The sequence below is a fragment of the Oncorhynchus masou genome, chromosome 1, assembly GCF_036934945.1.
Source record: "Oncorhynchus masou masou isolate Uvic2021 chromosome 1, UVic_Omas_1.1, whole genome shotgun sequence".
Lineage (NCBI taxonomy): Eukaryota > Metazoa > Chordata > Actinopteri > Salmoniformes > Salmonidae > Oncorhynchus > Oncorhynchus masou.
This window is the reverse complement of record NC_088212.1, coordinates 32,129,024-32,148,470: the sequence shown is the minus strand read 5'-3', so window position 1 is coordinate 32,148,470 and position 19,447 is coordinate 32,129,024. Positions and strand designations below refer to the sequence as shown.

The window sequence follows — 19,447 nt, the reverse complement described above, 5'->3', positions numbered from 1 at the left end:
GACAACAGGTCACTTGACACGATCATGAAAGCGATGTCGACATAAAATCAAGTTGAAAGCGGTCTCCTCTTGTCTCACGATAAGGTCGCTCTACAGGTAAGTGACATAAATTTGGATCATTAAGAAGATGAATAATGTGTGACATTTTAGGATTAATTAATATATTGTCTATCAACAACAATTAGGGTAGGGATGGACAGCCGAGTAAACTCAACTCTGTTCATAGAGATTTATGGACGGGGTTGAGTTTACTCAGCGAAAGTTAGGAAACTTATTTTCACTTTTCACTAGTTGGCTACTGTACATGAACATCTATTGATTAACTTATTTTATTTACCTTTCTAAGGTTGGTCAAAATGTATGCCCTGTACATTGTGAGTGGACTGTTGGCACTGGTTGCAAGCGACCCCTGTGGTAACTATAATTTATCCCAGAAACACTTACAACACCTGATTGGTGAACATTTGCTTTTCTTGGCAGTCTCGGTCTTCGCTAGCGGACTAAACTCTATCTACTCCATGGTGAAGGAAGTTTCTGATGAACTTTACCAGTGGAGCCGATGCAGGCTTTGTGGTAGCTCAGATTACATCGATTTGCTCAAGGTCAATATAAAGAAATAACTTATGAAACGCCCACCTATGTTTATCCTCTGTAGTTGCATGCCTTTGTTTGTTGAATCCCATACTTTTTCATAAAACGTTAATCAAATACAAACACCGATTGTTGCTCTAATGGTGATTTCACACTTGGTCCCTTTCAGACATGTTTTGGTTTGTGCAGTGCAAACACTCAAAAGGAACTGACACCTCAAAAGAGCCACTTAATTAAGCGAACCGAACTGAGACCATCTCGAAAGGTGGGCTGTGTTCGGTTCGCTTGAATTCATCGGTCCTGTTCCGTTTTTAGGACAATGTGAACGCAACTCTCCGCAGGTTCGTTTATCATTTCACGCACCACACACTAGCCTACTGCTTACCGTTTCTCTTGCCATAAATCCTCACGTTGGTGCCACAAGAGAGAATATCCTGCAGGTTCACGGGAAGAAATGTGTGCTGTTTAGAGTTTAGTTCATTTTTTGTTTGTTTGCAATATGTGATCTATAGACAGCTGTTTATTGATTATGGGGTTTGAATAGTGTGTGAAGACATTTGGACAGAATCACAACATTGGGTACAAAATATGTTCTAGCTTTAAAGGGGCAGTAGCATACCTTGGGTGTACAATTTTCAATTACAGCATTATTTATTCTGCAGTTATTGTATTGCTATTTATTCTGTTAACTATAAACATGTACATGTTTATAGTATCTTCTGATTACAATTATTTTATCTCCATATTTTAATTAAATACAATCTATTAGCTTCCAAAATGTGAGTAGGTATATCTAGCTGTCCATAACACATTCTGATTGAATAGCTTGTCCTGCACTTTATGCATTGAGTGAATGTTGGAAACCGATATTGGTTATTTTCTAAACATAACAATGTGAATGTAAGAGGACTCATTTCACAAAATGGGTAAGGTGAACTGGCAAAAGAGTTGAGTCCTCATTCAAAGGCAAGGGCAGCGTGAATACAAAATGTTTATTTTTTTGGCATATGGCAGTTAAAAAGTGACCCTCCCCTATACCCCAAATAATAATAATAATGAGAACATGCCTACCGTTTACCCTCACTTCTTGGCCGGACAAAGGCCTTTGACATGCAGTTTTAGAAACTGTTCTTCGTCCTGTAAGCATTACATGGTAAAGCAGGAATTTTGGTAGTCAGATAGTTGTGGGTGAAAATATCTCCTTTATAGTAAAAACATTGCATGCATCTATCGTATTTACAGGTCCGAGAAAATATATTTTAAACATTTCACGCAATTCTACGTAATTGTATATATTAGCGGGATATTTTAATATACAATTGACCGGAATTACAGGCTAAGAATGGACAGAGCGAGACCCATGTGTTCATGTTATATTTCTCCAATGCCAAATCAGTGTGTGTTTGCAATAAAACTGTCCCTGTTTGCAAATAATTAAATCTGAGACGTAATTAGGAATCTGAGCATGGTTCTTTCAAAAGTTGCGTCTACCTTTCCACCCTAGAAAGAGTAGGCCTACCGACGCAGAAAAATGAAAGCTTTAACTGCTGGCTAGTCTTCTTTTGTGGCTTAACCCAACCCATCGGAGTCATGTCTTTCCCGGGTATTTTACAGCTTGTTTTTAGTATAAAGCATCGCAGACCAAAGCGTTGTTATTGATCACTTTATATAATTGGAATCATTTTATCTTATTCAACATCTTAAGCTAACAATGGGTAGGCATGTGCTTTAAAAATAACAATAAAGAGGATGGCATACCCTCTCATGCCCCCTCAATTCGAGTCTTGGTTTTAACTTAAAAGCCCTTCACTGACACGGAGGTAGGCTATTTAAAGAGTGCGTGGAGGAATTGACCCACAAATCTATGGATATAGCAAACAGGTAGGCCTACCTCTTATTTCTTAAATAGGAAGAAATAAACTCCAACACAAAGCCCTCCTGTTGTTAGTAAAGCTTAATTAAAATGAAGACAGTTTAAATGAACTATGCCTACATTCATGAGCAATCCATTTCTGATTGATAGTGCTGCTTGAAGCTTCAGGACCACAGTTTAAGTTACTCGAATCATTAACTCTGATAAATATATTATGGGCATGATACATATTATGGGCATGATAAATATATTATGGGCAAGAAATATATGGACTTTAATAAAATCAATAATATACTGTACATTTATATTTTTGTTAAGGGTTGGTCTCATGTTTCACAAGACACTTTCCATATGCACAGAAAGAAGCTTATGCTTATTTCTCTCATGTTGTGCACAAATGTGTTTACATCCCTGTTAGTGAGCATTTCTCCTTTGCCAAGATAATCCATCCATCTGACAGGTGTGGAATATAAATAAACTGATTAAACAGCATGATTGTTACACAGGTGCACCTTGGGCCGGTACAATAAAAGGTCACTCTAAAATGTGCCGTTTTGTCACACAACACAATGTCTCGGATGTCTGAAGTTGAGGGAGTGTGCAATTGGCTTGCTGACTGCAGGAATGTACACCAGAGCTGTTGCCAGAGAATTTAATGGTAATTTATCTACGATAAGCCACCTCCAACGTCAATTTAGAGAATTTGGTAGTATGTCCAACCGTCCCCACAACTGCAGACCACGCCAGCCCAGGACCTCCACATCCAGCTTCTTCACCTGCGGGGTTGTCTGAGACCAGCCACCCAGACAGCTGATGAAACCAAGGAGTATTTGTTTGTAATAAAGCCCTTTTGTGCGGGAAAATGTATGATTGGATGGGCCTGACTCCCCAGTAGGTGGGCCTGACTCCATAGTGGGTGGGCATAAGCCCACCCATGGCTGGGCCCCTGCCCAGTCATGTGAAATCCATAGATTAGGCCCTATTGAATTTATTTCAATTAACTGATTTCCTTACATGAACTGTAACTCAGTAAAATCGTTAATTGTTGCTTGTGGCATTTTTTAAAATTTTTGTTCAGTATAGTAGTAGCAAGCTATCAATGTTGACCTCCGGACCTCCTCATCTTTGCACTTTCCTTCTCAAACTAAACAGAACATAAGCTAGGGCTAGTCTGCGCAAAGGTGCAATTTTTGGACTAGGCCTAATAAAATAAAAAAGATTTACGGAAGAAACCTTTGACTCTCCTCCTGAATTGCCACTGTAGCCCTACACAGCACAGCCATTGATTAAGCAGCACTGAATGTTTTTGATCAGCAAAAGCAGGGCAGGGCTCTGTGTAATGCAGCCTAGTTTCATTTACACCATACCAGCAGCTCTCTTAGAAATATAACTTTGCTCTGTGCTTCTGAGTATGCACTTCGTAGGCTATGCTTTAAATAATTTGATTCAAAGCACACTAAATAGCCTCTAGGCGCACTTAATATTGCACCCAGAGGAGAATCCGAGATTGAGGGGCGGCATCGGCCACACTATTTATTTATTTATTTATATACACACACTACTGGTTAAATGTTTTAGAACACCTACACATACAGGTGTGTTTCTTTATTTGTACTATTTTCTACATTGTAGAATAATAGTGAAGACAAACTATGAAATAACACATGGAATCATGTAGTAACCAAAAGTGTTAAACAAATCAATATGAGTTTCTTCAAATAGCCACCCTTTGACTTGATGACAGCTTTGCACACTCTGCATTCTCTCAACCAGCTTCACCTGGAATGCTTTTCCAACAGTCTTGAAGGAGTTCCCACAAGTGCTGAGCACTTGTTGGCTGCTTTTCCTTCACTCTGCGGTCCAAATCATCTCAATTTGGTTAAGGTCGGGTGATTGTAGAAGCCAGGTCATCTGATTCAGCACTCCATCACTCTCCTTGGTTATACAGCCTGGAGGTGTGTTGGGTCATTGTCCTGTGAAAAACAAATGATAGTCCCACTAAGTCCAAACCAGATGATGTGCTTTGTTCTAAATAAATCACACAGTGTCACCAGCAAAGCATCCCCACAGCATAACACCTCCATGCTTTATGGTGGGAAATACACATGTGGAGATCATCTGTTCACCCACACCGAGTCTCACAAAGACACTGCGGTTGGAACCAAAAATCTCAAATTTGGACTCCAGACCAAAGGACACATCTTATTGGTGTCCTTTTTAGTAGTGGTTTCTGTGCAGCAATTTGACCATGAAGGCCTGATTCACACAGTCTCCTCTGAACAGTTGATGTTGAGATGTTTCTGTTACTTGAACTGAGGCTGGTAACTCTAATGAAGTTATCCTCTGCAGCAGAGGTAACTCTGAGTCTTCCATTCCTGTGGCGGTCCTCATGAGAGCCAGTTTCATCATAGCGCTTGATGGTTTTTGCCACTGCACTTGAAGAAACTTTCAAAGTTCTTGAAATGTTCTGTATTGACTTACCTTCATGTCTTAAAGTAATGATGGACTGTTGTTTCTCTTTGCTAATTTGAGCTGTTCTTGCCATAATATGGACTTGGTCTTTTACCAAATAGGGCTATCTTCTGTATACCCCCCTACCTTGTCACAACACAACTGATTGGCTCAAACTCATTAAGAAGGATAGAAATGGGCTGATGGTGAAGTAGACATACTCGGTATTCATATCACAAAAGATAAATAAGCTTTCCACAATGAATTTTAATAGAAAACTTAGACAAGATCTTGCAAGCATGGAGAGGTAAATACCTGTCTATAAATTGCCCTGATTAACTCCTTAGTCATATTTCAGTTTACTCACTTACTTATGGCGCTACCTACTCCTGATGATTTGTTTTTCAAATCATATGAACAACAAATATTTTGCTGTATCTGGGACACTAAACCAAACAAAATAAAATGTGCCTATCTATATAATGAATATGAATTGGGTTGGGTTGAGATTATTAAATATAAAAGCGCTAAACCTCTCTCGAAAAGCTTCACTCATTCAAAAGTTTTATTTGAACCCCAAATGGTTCTCAATTAGATTACTAAGAAAAGCTCATCCATTGTTTAAAAATTGCCTTTTTTGCAGATTGCCGAGTCTCATTTTCGATTAATTGAAAATGATACGTTGAAAAACGTATCTCTCTTTTTCAAACAAGCATTGCAGAGCTGGCTACAATTTTTAAATTTCATCCCCCTGAAAAGATGGAACAAATATTATGGCTGAACTGAAATGTGCTGGTTGATAAAATACCTGCATTTATGGGAAAGATGTTTGAAAAGGGTATTTTGTTCTTAAATGATATTGTAAATTGGAATGGTAGAGTTATGTCCTTCATGGAGTTATCAGAATTGTACGGAAAGGTCTGCTCAATCCAAGAATACAACCGATTGATTACAGCATTACCCCCAAAATGGAGGAGACAGGTGGCAGTGAGAGGAGGTAGGGAACTGGCCTGTACTGCCCAATATAAAGGATCATGATTGGAGGAGGCAAGGTGGTCTGTCTGCCCAATATAAAGGAGGTAGGGAACTGGTCTGTCTGCCCAATATAAAGGATTGGAGGAGGCAGGTGGCAGCGGGAGGAGGTAGGGAACTGGTCTGTCTGCCCAATATAAAGGATCATGATTGGAGGAGGCAGGTGGCAGCGGGAGGAGGTAGGGAACTGGTCTGTCTGCCCAATATAAAGGATCATGATTGGAGGAGGCAGGTGGCAGCGGGAGGAGGTAGGGAACTGGTCTGTCTGCCCAATATAAAGGATCATGATTGGAGGAGGCAGGTGGCAGCGGGAGGAGGTAGGGAACTGGCCTGTACTGCCCAATATAAAGGATCAAAACTGGCGGCGGAATAAAAATAGCATAAATAGGAAAGTATACCAGTTTCATTTGAGGACCAGGATGTTGACAACTCTGCCATACAGGTTGAAAAATAGTTGGGAAGAGATTTTTGATGTACCGATTCCATGGTACAGGGTGTATGAGTTGATATATAAAACAACGCAAGATTCAAGACTTGTGCTTTTCAGCTAAAATTATTATATAGAATTCTTGTCACCAACAAAATGTTGAATATTTGGGGCATAATATCATCGAAGCTCTGCAGATTTTGTTGTGAGGATACAGAATCAATAGACCATGTATTGGTATTGTCCTCAGGTAGCCTGTTTCTGGTCTCAGGTTCAGGAATGGCTGGAAATGCATAGCATTGATCCAAAATTGACCCTAGAAATAGTACTGTTAGGAGATCTGGAGAGACCGGGCCAGTCAAATACTCTTGGTAAAAGTATTAGTAATTATCTTCAACTCGCAATCTGTGGATTATATTCGATTAGATAGATTGAAATTGTACGTTAAACATCACAGCATAGTTGAAAGAAATGTGTTGCATAGAAACCCGAGGTGGGTGGCCAGCAGAGATAGGTGGGATGGGCTGAGGGAAGCTGAGGGTTGGGATGTGGAATTGGAGACAAGTGGGAGTGGAGTTGCTGTGTAGGAGATGGTCAAAGATAAAAAATAAAACGTAATAAAAAGTACATTTGAATGACACCAAGTGGCAGTTTTTACAACTACTGCCGGTTTTCCTGAGGCTGATGCCGTGCATGTGTTTGTACACATGCATATATACACACACTCTGAAATAAACACATACAACAACAGACACATACATGTAATAGTGCCAGACATGCACACACACATATACAGTTGGCATTGCTGTTATTATTTTAGTTGTCCTTGATGTCCTTTTTTAAATTCATTATTTTTTTATATATATATATTTTTGCATTGTTGTTTGCTGTTTTGTCTTTTCCTTTTTTCTCTTTAGTTCATTCTCTTGCTTGTTGGTGCATTGGGGGGGGTTCTTGGGGGAATGGAATCAATTATATTTTGGGGGGGGGGGGATCTTGGAGGTTTCGTGTTCATGTTTTTTGGCCTGGTGGTAAATAAGACTGAGCTAACCAGCTGAACTAGCAAACAAAGTAACAAAAGTATAATTTCAGGAATCACAGTAGCAATTACTCCTGGTATACTGTTAAATTATTTAGCCTTTTTAAACATTTTATAAAATAAAGTGTAAATTCTATTCATTTTTACATGTAGTAAAATGATGTGAAGCAGAGTGGAAGTTCTATTATGCCAGGCACCTGCAGCAGGCCCATGTTTGGAAAGTCTGTTTATTAATATGTTCCTTTGGATATCCTTTTGTCCTATTATAAGAAGCAACCCCACGGACAATCGGCAGGGTAAATTCAAATGGAATTTCATTCAACAGTCGCGACAGACTGTAAATGTACTGTTGTCCAAGGGACAGCATAGGAATGTCGGGGCTAAGAGTTGGTAAACGTTGATCCACTTCATTCACTGCAGGACTTTTCAATGATTTTGCAATGAATTTTTGATGTGTCTGAATAGATAATGCACAGCCCCTCTTGTTGAACAAATCTACTGTGATGAAAATAATCTCACTTGTGTCGTGCCACCTCTGATCTGTTAAAGTTCTGTAATTTGATGCACATAACTGATTTCATGTTGCTAAGGCATTCTTACCAGTACATCAGTCTACCACCATACTATTGTTAGCTCCTGGGAAACCCCACTGGCACTGGGATCACAGTGACCAGGGTAGACTGACTATGAGAAGCCTGTACTTTGTCCTAGTATGAGTCAGTTACATCAAGGTGACATTGGGAGAAGTCTTGCTTAACGACCCAAATTGTACGCCTTGTGAAATTCATTTGGTTATTAAGTTGCTGATGTCTTTGCTTTTCTTAGTGTATGATTGCTGAAACACAGGAAACACTGATTGGAGTAGTCATGCTTAAGGACACATTGGCTGCCTTGTGAAAATTAATGTGGTTACTACATTGCTGATGTCTTTCCTTTTTCATATGATTGCTGATCCAGCACAGGAAACACTGGTTGTGCAATGCTTTGACCTAGATTAGAGTCTGAGGATACTATATTTATATGTCTCAGTTAGCACACAGCTGGGCTTTTGTAATCTTACTGTAGGTTTATTAGTCACATCTCTGAACATATCTTTGGTAACATTGGAAGTTATCCTTGTGCAAGTTATTCATCTTGCACTATTGTTATAATGTACTACTGTTGTTGTTTCAACCCATATTATGTGTCCAGATCCTGTAGGATCGGAACATAGTGAGCTGCTCCTCTCACTCAATAAGAAGCTGCTGCGTTCTCTGGAGGACCAGGAAACATCCCCTAATCCAAGTGTGCACCTGTCCCTGCGTCTGTCCACTCACCACAACCTTGGCAAGGAGAGTGATCACCTGAATGCACTCAAAACAGATTTACACAATGACATTGAGAGGTAAAAAGGTCATATTTATAAAGCCCTTTTATTGCACATTTCTAGATGTCATTGTGTATTTCATGCTTGATAATGACCTAGTTGTGCAAATGTCCTTTTATGTAGTCAATGGCTTCAACACTACCTACAGTGCATTTGTATCCAGTTTCTGGTTCTGTATTTACAATTGATACGTTTGAGATTATATTGAAGCTTCTTTACCCAGCACAACTCTCCTGTATCTCCCCCTTACCCTATATCCTCTGCTCTCAGCTCTCTGGCTAATAGCCAGCCAGTGGTGGGTCTCCTGGCCCTTTACATTCTGGCCCTGAAGGCCTCCTGCTATGATCTCAACACCCTGACCTTCACTGTCAACCAGAGGAGCGAGACCCTGCTGACTCATCTCAAGAGACAGATGGCACTGGAGAAAGAGCACATCACCTGTAAGCCTCCTCATTCCTCCGCCTGACCCTTACCATCTTTCTTAATGCTCTATAATGCTCTATATACTTTATTTGTTCTCAGTCCCTGTTACTATTGAATTATTTTATCTGATATGTATTTGTGTCCGTCTTTCTCTCCTGCAGTCAGTCACCGTCCTCTGACAAATTACTACCAGTACTCTCTAGGTGTGCTGGCACTGTGTGTGAGTGGAGTTAGAGTCAACTCTCACGTCAGCAAGAAGCTCATCGGGGCTGTAGACCATGGACATATCAAACATGGAGACTCCGATTGCATCGGTAAGTGTGACCAAGGAAAACCAGGAGCATCTCCAAACTCCGATTCTGCTTTCCTACAGTTAAAATGTATTTCCTCACACTGGCTCCCTCCAACCAGATTCTCTACAGGTGATTTCATGCTAAACCCTTGCTTCATCCCCCTCTGTCTTGCTTTAGACACGTTTGCCATGGCTGGAATGGCCCTACAGTGCCTGAAGGAGTCTGACACTCAGGTGCAGGATGCGGCTCTTGACAAGGCCCTTGGCATCATCAAGCAGAAGCTACTGGACTCCCGGCGGGCTGATGGTCACATGGGCAATGAGTTCAGCACAGGCCTGGCAGTGCAGGTAAGGACTGGGTCACTTCCCCCACTAGGCCTACAGGGCCTTTGGAAAGTATTCAGACCCCTTGAGTTTTTCCCCGTTTTGTTGCATTACAGCCTTATTCTAAAATGTATTAAATCGTTTTTCCCCCCCTCATGAATCTACATACAATACCCTATAAAGACAAAGCAAAACCAGGTTGACATTTTTGTTAATTTATAATAACAAAAAAAAGATCACATTTCCATAAGTATTCAGACCCTTTACTTAATACTTTGTTGAAGCACCTTCTAGGGTATGATGCTACAAGCTTGGGGAGTTGTATTTGGGGAGTTTAACTAATTTTTCTCTGCAGATCTTCTCAAGCTCTGTCAGGTTGGATGGGGAGCGTTGCTGCACAGCTATTTTCAGGTCTCTCCAGAGATGTTCGATCAGGTTCAAGTCCAGGCTCTGGCTGGGCCACTCAAGGACATTCAGAGATTTGCACTGAAGACACTCCTGCGTTGTCTTGGCTGTGGGCTTAGGGTCGTTGTCCTGTTGGAAGGTGAACTTTTGCCCCAGTCTGAGGGGCTCTGGAGCAGGTTTTCATCAAGGATCTCTCTGTACTTTGCTCTGTTCATCTTTGCCTTGATCCTGACTAGTTTCCCAGTCCCGGCCACTAAAAACGTTCCCACAGAATGATGCTGCCACCACGATGCTTCACCGTAGGGATGGTGCCAGGTTTCTTCCAGATGTGACGTTTGGCATTCAGGCCAAAGAGTTCAATCTTGGTTTCATCAGAACAGAGAATCTTGTTTCTCATGGTCTGAGTCTTTAGGTGCCTTTTGGCAATCTCCAAGTGGGCTGTCCTGCCTTTTACTGAGGAGAGGCTTCTGCCTGGCCACTCTACCATAAAGACCTGCTTGGTGGAGATATGGTTGTCCTTCTGGAAGGTTCTCCCATCTCCACAGAGGAACTCTAGAGCTCTGTCAGAGTGACCATCGGGTTCTTGGTCACCTCCCTGACCAAGGCCCTTTTCCCCCAATTGCTCAATTTGGTCGGGCGGCCAGCTCTAAGAAGAGTCTTGGTGGTCACAGGTGGACTCCAATGACGTTGCGGAAACAGGATGCACCTGAGCTCAATTTCGTGTCTCATAGCAAAGGGTCTGAATACTTATGTAAATAAGGTACCTGTTTTAATTTGCTAAAATTTCGAAACTTGTTTTTTTGCTTTGTCATTATGGGGTATTGTGTGTAGTTTGCTGAGGATTTTTTATTTAATCCATTTTAGAATAAGACTAACGTAACTCAATTTGGAAAATGTCAAGGGATCTGAATACTTTTCTAAGGCTCTGTATATTAACCTGTGCAGCGTTTACATACATTTCTGATTGGAGCAATATCAGCATTTCCCATGGGAAGAACATGGTGTGTCCCTGTGTCCCAGGCCCTGCTGGCTATGGGCAGCCAGGTGCAGGAGTGTTCTACCTCAATGGAGGCCATGAGGTCAGATGTGAGGAAGGGAACATATCTCAACCCCATGGCCATGTCCCAAACTCTGCCTGCCCTCCAGCAAAAGACCTATCTGCAAGTCAAGGGCAAGCAGTGCCGCAATGAGGATGGCAAGTGCTGCGTTATCATTAAACCCAACTGTGGTCAATCTGTTTTTGAGGTGTGATCCTCTTCACTCTTACTTACTGCCTCTGCTTGGTTGGGGTTTCCTCTACAGACAGCCTGGTCCTGGAGACCAGGAAGCCAGTGAGGGTGTTACAGAGCAATACCAAAGTAGCCCTGAAGTTGGAGGTGGTCAAATCACATGGGGCTCCTGATGTCTATTCTGTTGATGTGCCAACGGGCACCTCGTTGGTTTATGCCCTTGAACTCCTTCAAAAGAAGAACATTGGCTTCACGTGAGTTAATGGGGTGCTTTTATAGTTATTTTGGTTGATATGTTAATCAAGTTCCAAATTGATACTTTTTGGAGAGCGAATTTGTCTTATTTACATTGCTACAACTCAGAAAATGTTGTGTAGAACTTCGCAGTGTAGTGGTGAATAGCTTAGTGTCATGTCACAAGTTTAACATGATGAACTCTCCTCCTTGCTCCGTCCTCTGCCTACACTGCAGGTTTGAGAAGGAGCCCAGCCTGTGGGGACCCTTCCTGAGCGTGGTGAATGGGGAACGGGCTCGACAGACCGACCGTAGATACTGGCGCCTCTCGTCAGACGGCAACACTCTCAGCCAGGGTGAGAACAGAGGGTTATATGGCATAGGAAACACATACACAAATGTACATGCAAAATACACAACTTTCCTATGTCGTTACTAGTTATTGCTCAACAATACAATTAATGTCTTAATTGCATTCATCCAAACATTGATATTTAGTCACAGTAGGAAGGAAATCAAACAATGATTTGGTTTCTCTCATTAGGTATCAAAGACTTCAAGATTGAGACGGCTCAACAGATCACCATCGAAAACACCAGCTACTGAGAATCAAGATGTTTGAAGCACAGTGATTGAAAAGGTGTCATATCAAGTTATCTGATGTGAAAGCAATCCAGCTCAATAATGTGATTTGTAGTGTCATGTACTAGGATATTTTGGGGTAAAATAATTGTAGAGATCTTAGCTCAAAGGTTTGCAACAACTTTTATGGACTTGATTCATTTCCCCAGTGAATATGAATAGTTAATTTTAGCAGAGACTCATGACTTTCTTTACTTTTACCTCTATGGATAAAAACACATTATGAATGAACATTTATAGAGAATATAATTGCCTTTTTTATACTTAACATTTCATACTTTTTTTGTTTGTTTTAATGTATGGTTTAAACATTTTGCATTTGAATAAACAAGATAAACCTTTGGCTATATTTGTCTGCTTTATTTCTTCATTTTAGCAGTATAGTATTAAGGGTTGGGGTGGCCATTGTTTCCAAAAAGAAATAGGTTAAGCCTACTCTCCAGTCATTTGAATTAGTAAATAATTCTGATAAAGTGGAGGTGAGAATGAAATTAAAGTCAAATTACCTCACATCACCCCTGAATTTCACACATAGCTTGTAATCCAGGATTAGGTGTCAACAGCAGGTGGCAGGAGCTATGTACAAGCTGTACAAGCGTTTTGACAAGTGGAAATGAGGTGTCTGCCTGAATGAGGTATAATAAGAACTGTCTGCCCAACGACCAGTATGGTCTGCCTGTCCAAAACATCACTAGTTACCACAGACACAACGTAAAAATAGGCTTTATTGTAAAAATTACTCAAAACAAAGATGTGGTTTTAAGGTTAGGCATGAAGTTTAAAATCAGATTTTTAGAAGGGAAGTTAACCAAGGTATCGTTACTCATTGTGTATTTATTTTTCACGTTATTGTTAAAACATTTTTTTTATCTGCATTGTTGGGAAAGCCCGTAACTATGCATTTCACTGTGAGTCTACATCTGTTTACAAATCATGTGGCTGTGTATTTGTGGCTGTGTTAACTAGTGACGACCCAAAACATCCTCTGTTGGCAAGCAATTGTCAGATGAGGGTCGTCACCACAGCCACATAAACCCTGCCTATTTCTACAATGTATCTTCTTAAAATCAGATTTTAACCCTAACCTTAACGCTTAACTGAACCACACTGCTAAACCCTACTAAACCCTATGCTTAACCTTAAAGATGCAATATGCACGCAGAATTTTTTTAATAGCTCACCTAATGAAAGCACCTTAAGTTAAGAATGCTGGAATTTGCCAAAGCACTGCCTTAAATCCATCTTCTGCTATAGTGAGGCATGAAGGATGAGTAGAAAGTCCATGTAATTCTCCCAAATGCTTGGCTGAAACAATAGCCTTCTTTATGGAAGGCAGTCATGACTTGAAGCTCACATAGCTCAGGTGAAGACAGGGGCTCAAATGGTGGACTCATAAGTGATCGTAGGACAACATTTAACTCACATTAGGGTACTAAAGGAGCCTTGGAGGGCTGTAGCCTGCGATTAGAGGGTGTGCCCCTGGTGATGCACCTGCAATGTGATCATGATCCACAGAGATCGCTGCCTTATATACTTTCCATGTAGGTGGGGACTTCCCTGCAGCCATAAAAGCTTGGGGAGGAAAGCCAAAATGACAGATATTGGGCAGGAAGATGGCGATGGTCGACAAACCACTTCCGGAACACATTCCACTTGTAGGAATAGAGGGTGCGCGTAGAGGATGCCATGGCTGCCCGAATTGTAACAATTAATCTAGAGGCGAAAGAAACGCACACCTATTTAGGCGAGGTGCTGGCTTGCGGAGTAGAACACTTGAAAAATTAAAGGAGAGCCACACACTCTAGGAGCTCAGATGCAATAACCTAATAACCAACAATGCGACAGACAAGCTGTCTTCATCAGAATTGTAACAATTAGCAAGGAGGATAGACCTGCGGTCACGTTCAGGGGCCACACCAACAACGTCAGTTTGCTGGGTTTGGCGTGCTAAAGCTTGCCGCTCACTTGTGACAGGAGGTCTACTCGAAGAGGGAGTCCCCATGGTTGGGAGGTATTCAGCTCTATAAGGTCTGAAAACCAGTGCAGCTGTGGCCAACATGGAGCAACAAGTAGAACTGATGTGCTCTCAAGACTGATTTTCCTCAAGACCTGAAGGAGAAAAAGGAATTGGTGGAAATGCATACAACAGCCGACTTGGCCATCTATGTGATAGGCCATCAACCCTGAGTGGGCCTGCTGGAACATTTATGGAGAACCACATAGGACAATGGGTTGAGTCTTGCGATGTGAACAGATCAGAGATGGCCCTTATGAATTGCACCCAGATCATCTCCAGTCTGAAGTAAAAGGGCCTCCTCTGGAGAGGTCTGCTGCATGATTCTCCACCCCCAGCTGGTCTATTGCTCTGAGGGATGTAAGGTGTCTGTTTGTCGAAAGCAGTAGCTCCCTTGCTATCTGGTGCAGTGCCATTAACCTCCGTCCACCCTGGTGGTTGATGTGTGCAACCACGGTTGTGTTGTCTGTCCGTATCAGTACGTTGTCCTCTCAGTACTGGGAGGAAGTGCCAGAGTGCCAGAATTACCTTTACGTTGATGTGAGCTGTTGTCCATGGTGCTGATCAAACACCATGAACCCCTTACTGGTTCAAGACTGCTCCCCATCTCTGTAGGGAGGCGTCTGTGGTCAAAGTCACCCTGGTTGTGAACTGCGCCTAGGAGAACTGTACTAGGAGTTTGAAGTACTAGGCGCCACCATTGTATTGCTCTCCAGCAACTCATTGAAATTGTCTGCTTTTTGTGTTTGTCCCTCCTGGGACATAGATTGTGTCTGTTGTACCAGCGCTGTATTGACCACATGTGGAGCCTATTTTCTCAGTTTTCTCAGTCCATCGTTAGTCCCAACTCCCAAATGACGCCATGGATGTGTGTACCAAAGCTTGGCTTCGTGACCCTGCACATCGTCTATGTAGTTCAGGACCCTGGCCTGAAAGACGGCTAGCTGTGCTTATTCACTCAAAACTTAAAAACATGTTTTTTTGAAGGTGAATATCAGGTCTTTTCTGTGTGCTGGCAGAATGGAGATATGAAAGTATGCATCTTTCAGGTCCAATTGCCTGTTTGTACTGACTGAATGATGGTTTTGAATGTCAGCATTTTGAAGGGAGATGACAATTCATGCATCTTAGGTCCAGGATCGGACAGAGGCCTCCGCACTTTTTTGGCAACAGAAAATAGATTCAATTGAACCCACAGTTAGCTTTTTAACAGGGTTGCGAGCTGTTGTATTCAAGACACACCTGAAGTGTGGAGTCGTTGACAAAACACCCATTTGTTGGCCATTGACCTTTTCCTGCTGGAAAGGTGGTGCTCAAGGAAATGGTGTTGCGCTAGAGAATTAGTCCCATCAGCACTGAGACTGCATGCTGTGGTGCAGATGGGACTTGGCATGCCTATGATGCACCTCTACCTCTAGGGCGATGCTGCAGCTCCACCTCTTCGGTAGGGCTGAGATTGTCTGTTCCTCTACTCCTGAGCAGATGCAGCGATAGTCGGAGCCTCGTTTCTTGACATCCCAGTTGGGGCCTTGGGATGGGAGTAATGGTTTGCTGGGTGATGCATTCTAGGCCTTGGAATGAGGCGCTGAAGCTCCATCTGTTCTTCTCTGTCCTCCTTAGACACTTGGAGGAAGTGGGCCACTGCTGGGCCAAATGTCTGGCCAGGTGATATGGGTACACCTAGGAGTGGAACGTTCTCTCTGTCAGAGAGTTTGGACTGTGCTAACCATAGGTTGCATGCGCACCACACAGTGTTGCCAAATATTTCCCAACCATCTGAGCATTGCCCTGAAGGCATTGGATGAGCAGGTCTCTTACTGTAGACAGTTATTTCATGGTCTCAGCATCATAGTTTGCGGAGAGGCGTTCCTGCAGTTCCTTCTGATAGAAGGCCAGTATCATGGCTGAATTCCTAAGCCTAGCGGCTGAAGCAGTGCTGTCCTCTGTCCTGTGTAGGAAGCCATCAGATGCCCTATATTGTTTGTTAGGCAGCTCTTGGTCTGAACTGTGACAGAGAGAAGCAGGCAGAACAAGCGAAGCAAATGATATGTCCATACAAAACTAACCTCCTCTGCACCATGAACCGTAGCCAAGCGAGTGCGTATGCTTGGCATGGCAGGGGTTCTGTCATTTGGCGTGCTCTAAGTGCATTGGAACTCATGCACAAAGTCTTTGAACAAGGGATGGATATCGGTCTTTGAAGAACTGAATTAATCAAACTTGGATGTGGACGCCATTGGCAGTAGGTGAGCGATGGTGTTTATTGGGCGGTGGATCACGAGGGGAGGGAGACCCATCATTAGACGTAAAGAGTTTGGAATGATCATTGAGCTGTGTGGCAGACTCATCTGATGAGAATTCTGAGGCTCCGCCCCAAAGCGCAAGTGGAGATTTTAATGCTCTTGGTTAGAATTTCTGACAGTGAGTTTAAGAGCTGATACCCTGTGCAGCCGCTTGAGCATGTTCAGCTCCCAAGCAAAGAACACAAGGTGCCTGCAGGCTACAGACCTCCACGGCTCCTTCAGTACCCTCATGGGAGATATATGTAATCCTACGAACACCATTTGAGCCTGTCTTCGCTTGAGCTATGTGATCTCTCAGTCAAGACTACCTTTTTATTGGCTGTTGTTTCAGCAAAGCATGTTGGAGAATTACATGAACTTTCAACCCATCCTTCATGCCTGACCAGCAGAAGATGGATCTTAAGCAGTGCTTCGGCCAAATCCAGCATTCTTACCTAAGGTGCTTTCATTCTAACACGCTAACCAGACCTTAATCATAGCGGCATTTCTTCCCCACTCCTCACAGGAGAGTTGTGACTTGCATACACTATGCCCAGTTATTGCATTGAGTGCCTATCTTGCTGCAACAACAACTGTTCATCAAACAAAACAGCTTTGTGTGTGTTATGGGGAGAACACCAAAGGGTGCACTGTCTTGAAGCAGAGACTGGCACATTGGATTACCAATGCAGTGTCAAAACCATACGCTGCAGCATGTCGACCAACTCCAGATAGCGTAGTAGAACACTCCACCAGAGGTATGACTACTTCATGGGCCTCCCTGGACTCTGCAAGTTGGATAACACCCATGACTTTCATGAGGTACTACAGGCTCAATGTTATGTCCACACCATCGGTGGGGCCTGTGGTTCTGGACACGGCACGCTCTCTCAACCCAGATAAGTGAGTGTACTGTAAACCTCGTGCATAGTTACTTATCAGTGAGATGGATGTTCTATACAGAGGTCATCCATTCTTGGTGCTGTTGCACCCAATTGAAGCCTCATTTTGTAAGTTCTAGCTTTTAGCTTGCTTGTGTATACCAATGTTTACCACAGTTGAAATTCTGTGTTACCCTGTTGGGTAATTATATTCTGTTGCATCCTGTGGTGGATACAAGGGCGTCCTAAGGACTCATCTGGACCAAGTTAAATGGTGAGTTATCCCACTCTGTTGTCCGCACAACCTCTTTGGTACAGCATCTCCAAGATGTTGTTTGATGACCCATTATAAAACAAGAGAGAACATTGAGTTACGTATGTAACCTTGGTTCACTTAGTAGAGTAATGGGTAGCCAAGCGTTCATGACATTCCTCCACATCCGTGGGGTTCAAGTGAATAGACAATATGTCACAACACACTGCCTTTAAATAGCCAACCAACTGCATAGGTTATAGGCCTATACATTTCAATGATATTGAACTAAAGTTAATGTTAATTCAATTTAGTTTTATTTTGCTATTTGGCTACCGTCTAATATTTGCCTCAATATATTTAATGATGGGTAGTCTAGCATTCCTTTTGTAAATGATTTTTTCCCTATTTGTTCCCCGTACTTTTTAACTGCATTGTTGGGAAATGGCTTGTCAGTAAGCATTTCACAGTAAAGTCTACACCTGTTGTATTTGGCGCATGTGACAAATGAAATTGGATTTGATCATGTGCTGGATGTGCCAAATCTTAATTTAGTGCATTTATTATAGGGTAAGCATTAAAATAAGCCGCCTCAATATTTGCAGCCATAGGTGATAAACTCTCTCTAGGAGCTGATCTGTCGTCAGAATTGTGGAATAATTCTAATGTTAAGGTAAGATTTGAATGGAGAAAGCTGACTCAAGAGCAGCGCTGCTTTTCTTTTGCAGCCAAATATGATATAAAATAAAAGACAACTTAATAGAAATTGAATTTTGAAAGTTGCGGTGAAATTTATTTAATTAGATTAGTCTATTTCGCATAGGCCTACATATTTCTTAGATGTCTTAAATGTAATGGAAAAATATAGAGTTCCGCCTAAATATACATACCCTAAAGTAACTGCTATTCATGTGTAATTATAATGATTCTGACATGCAAAAACATGGAAAGACGACATCTGGGAGATTATGAGGAAATAATCAGAAGATAGATATAAATGACATAGTTCAAGCACACACAGAAAATAACATTATTGATGACGAGAGCTGGAAACGCGTCAGATGGTTTCCACAACATGTGAACAATATCAGTAAAAACGGGATTGATAAACCTAACAACTAGAAATGGGCAGATGTTTAAGTAAGTGGTGTCAGGTGTGGTCACAGGACGTTTCCAAGTGTCTCTAAACCTCTCCAAAGTGGCATATGTCTGTAAATAGTTATGGGGTATCCAGAGTATATTCAAGTGTCCTTTCAACCTCTCCAAAGTGTCCTAATGTGGTAATAGCACTGTTTTTGCACACTGAATGTGTCTAAAAGTTATTGGTCAGTATAAAACCTAAATGTATACAACGTCAACCTCTCTCAAACATTGTGGTGGTGTCGGGGACATTCGATGTTGTCATTTAGTCACACATTGTCAGATAACATTGGCAATAGGCTAGGTTTGTTCCTACCAACCTAAGGATTCATTTCATACACCCCATGTACAGTGCCTTTGGACCCCGACCCCTTGAACTTTTCCATATTTTGATACGTTACAGCCTTATTCTAAAATGGATTAAATACATGTTTTTCCTCATCAATCTACGCACAGTACCCTATAATGACAAAGCGAAAACAGATTTAGATTTTGTTTCCCCCCCAAAAAAATACAGAAATAACCTTTTTACATTTTCTATGAGACTCG

General features: G+C 41.9%; 1 protein-coding gene across 2 annotated transcripts; it reads left to right on the top strand.

The window, feature by feature from the left end:
* The first annotated feature begins 10 nt into the window (after positions 1–10).
* Positions 11–12,675, top strand: LOC135542122 (transcobalamin-2-like). 2 transcript variants are annotated; one of them, XM_064968809.1, is made up of 10 exons: positions 11–96; positions 347–414; positions 8,605–8,797; positions 9,050–9,219; positions 9,364–9,516; positions 9,673–9,842; positions 11,244–11,422; positions 11,530–11,706; positions 11,924–12,042; positions 12,231–12,675. In XM_064968809.1, exons 2-10 carry the CDS (start codon positions 357–359, stop codon positions 12,290–12,292), a joined length of 1,281 nt encoding a protein of 426 aa, XP_064824881.1. In that variant the 5' UTR covers positions 11–96; positions 347–356; the 3' UTR covers positions 12,293–12,675. The 2 variants fall into 2 exon arrangements, with proteins under 2 accessions (XP_064824881.1, XP_064824873.1); XM_064968801.1 differs by having other exon boundaries at positions 13–96; positions 11,244–11,418; positions 11,526–11,706.
* The last annotated feature ends 6,772 nt before the right edge of the window (positions 12,676–19,447 follow it).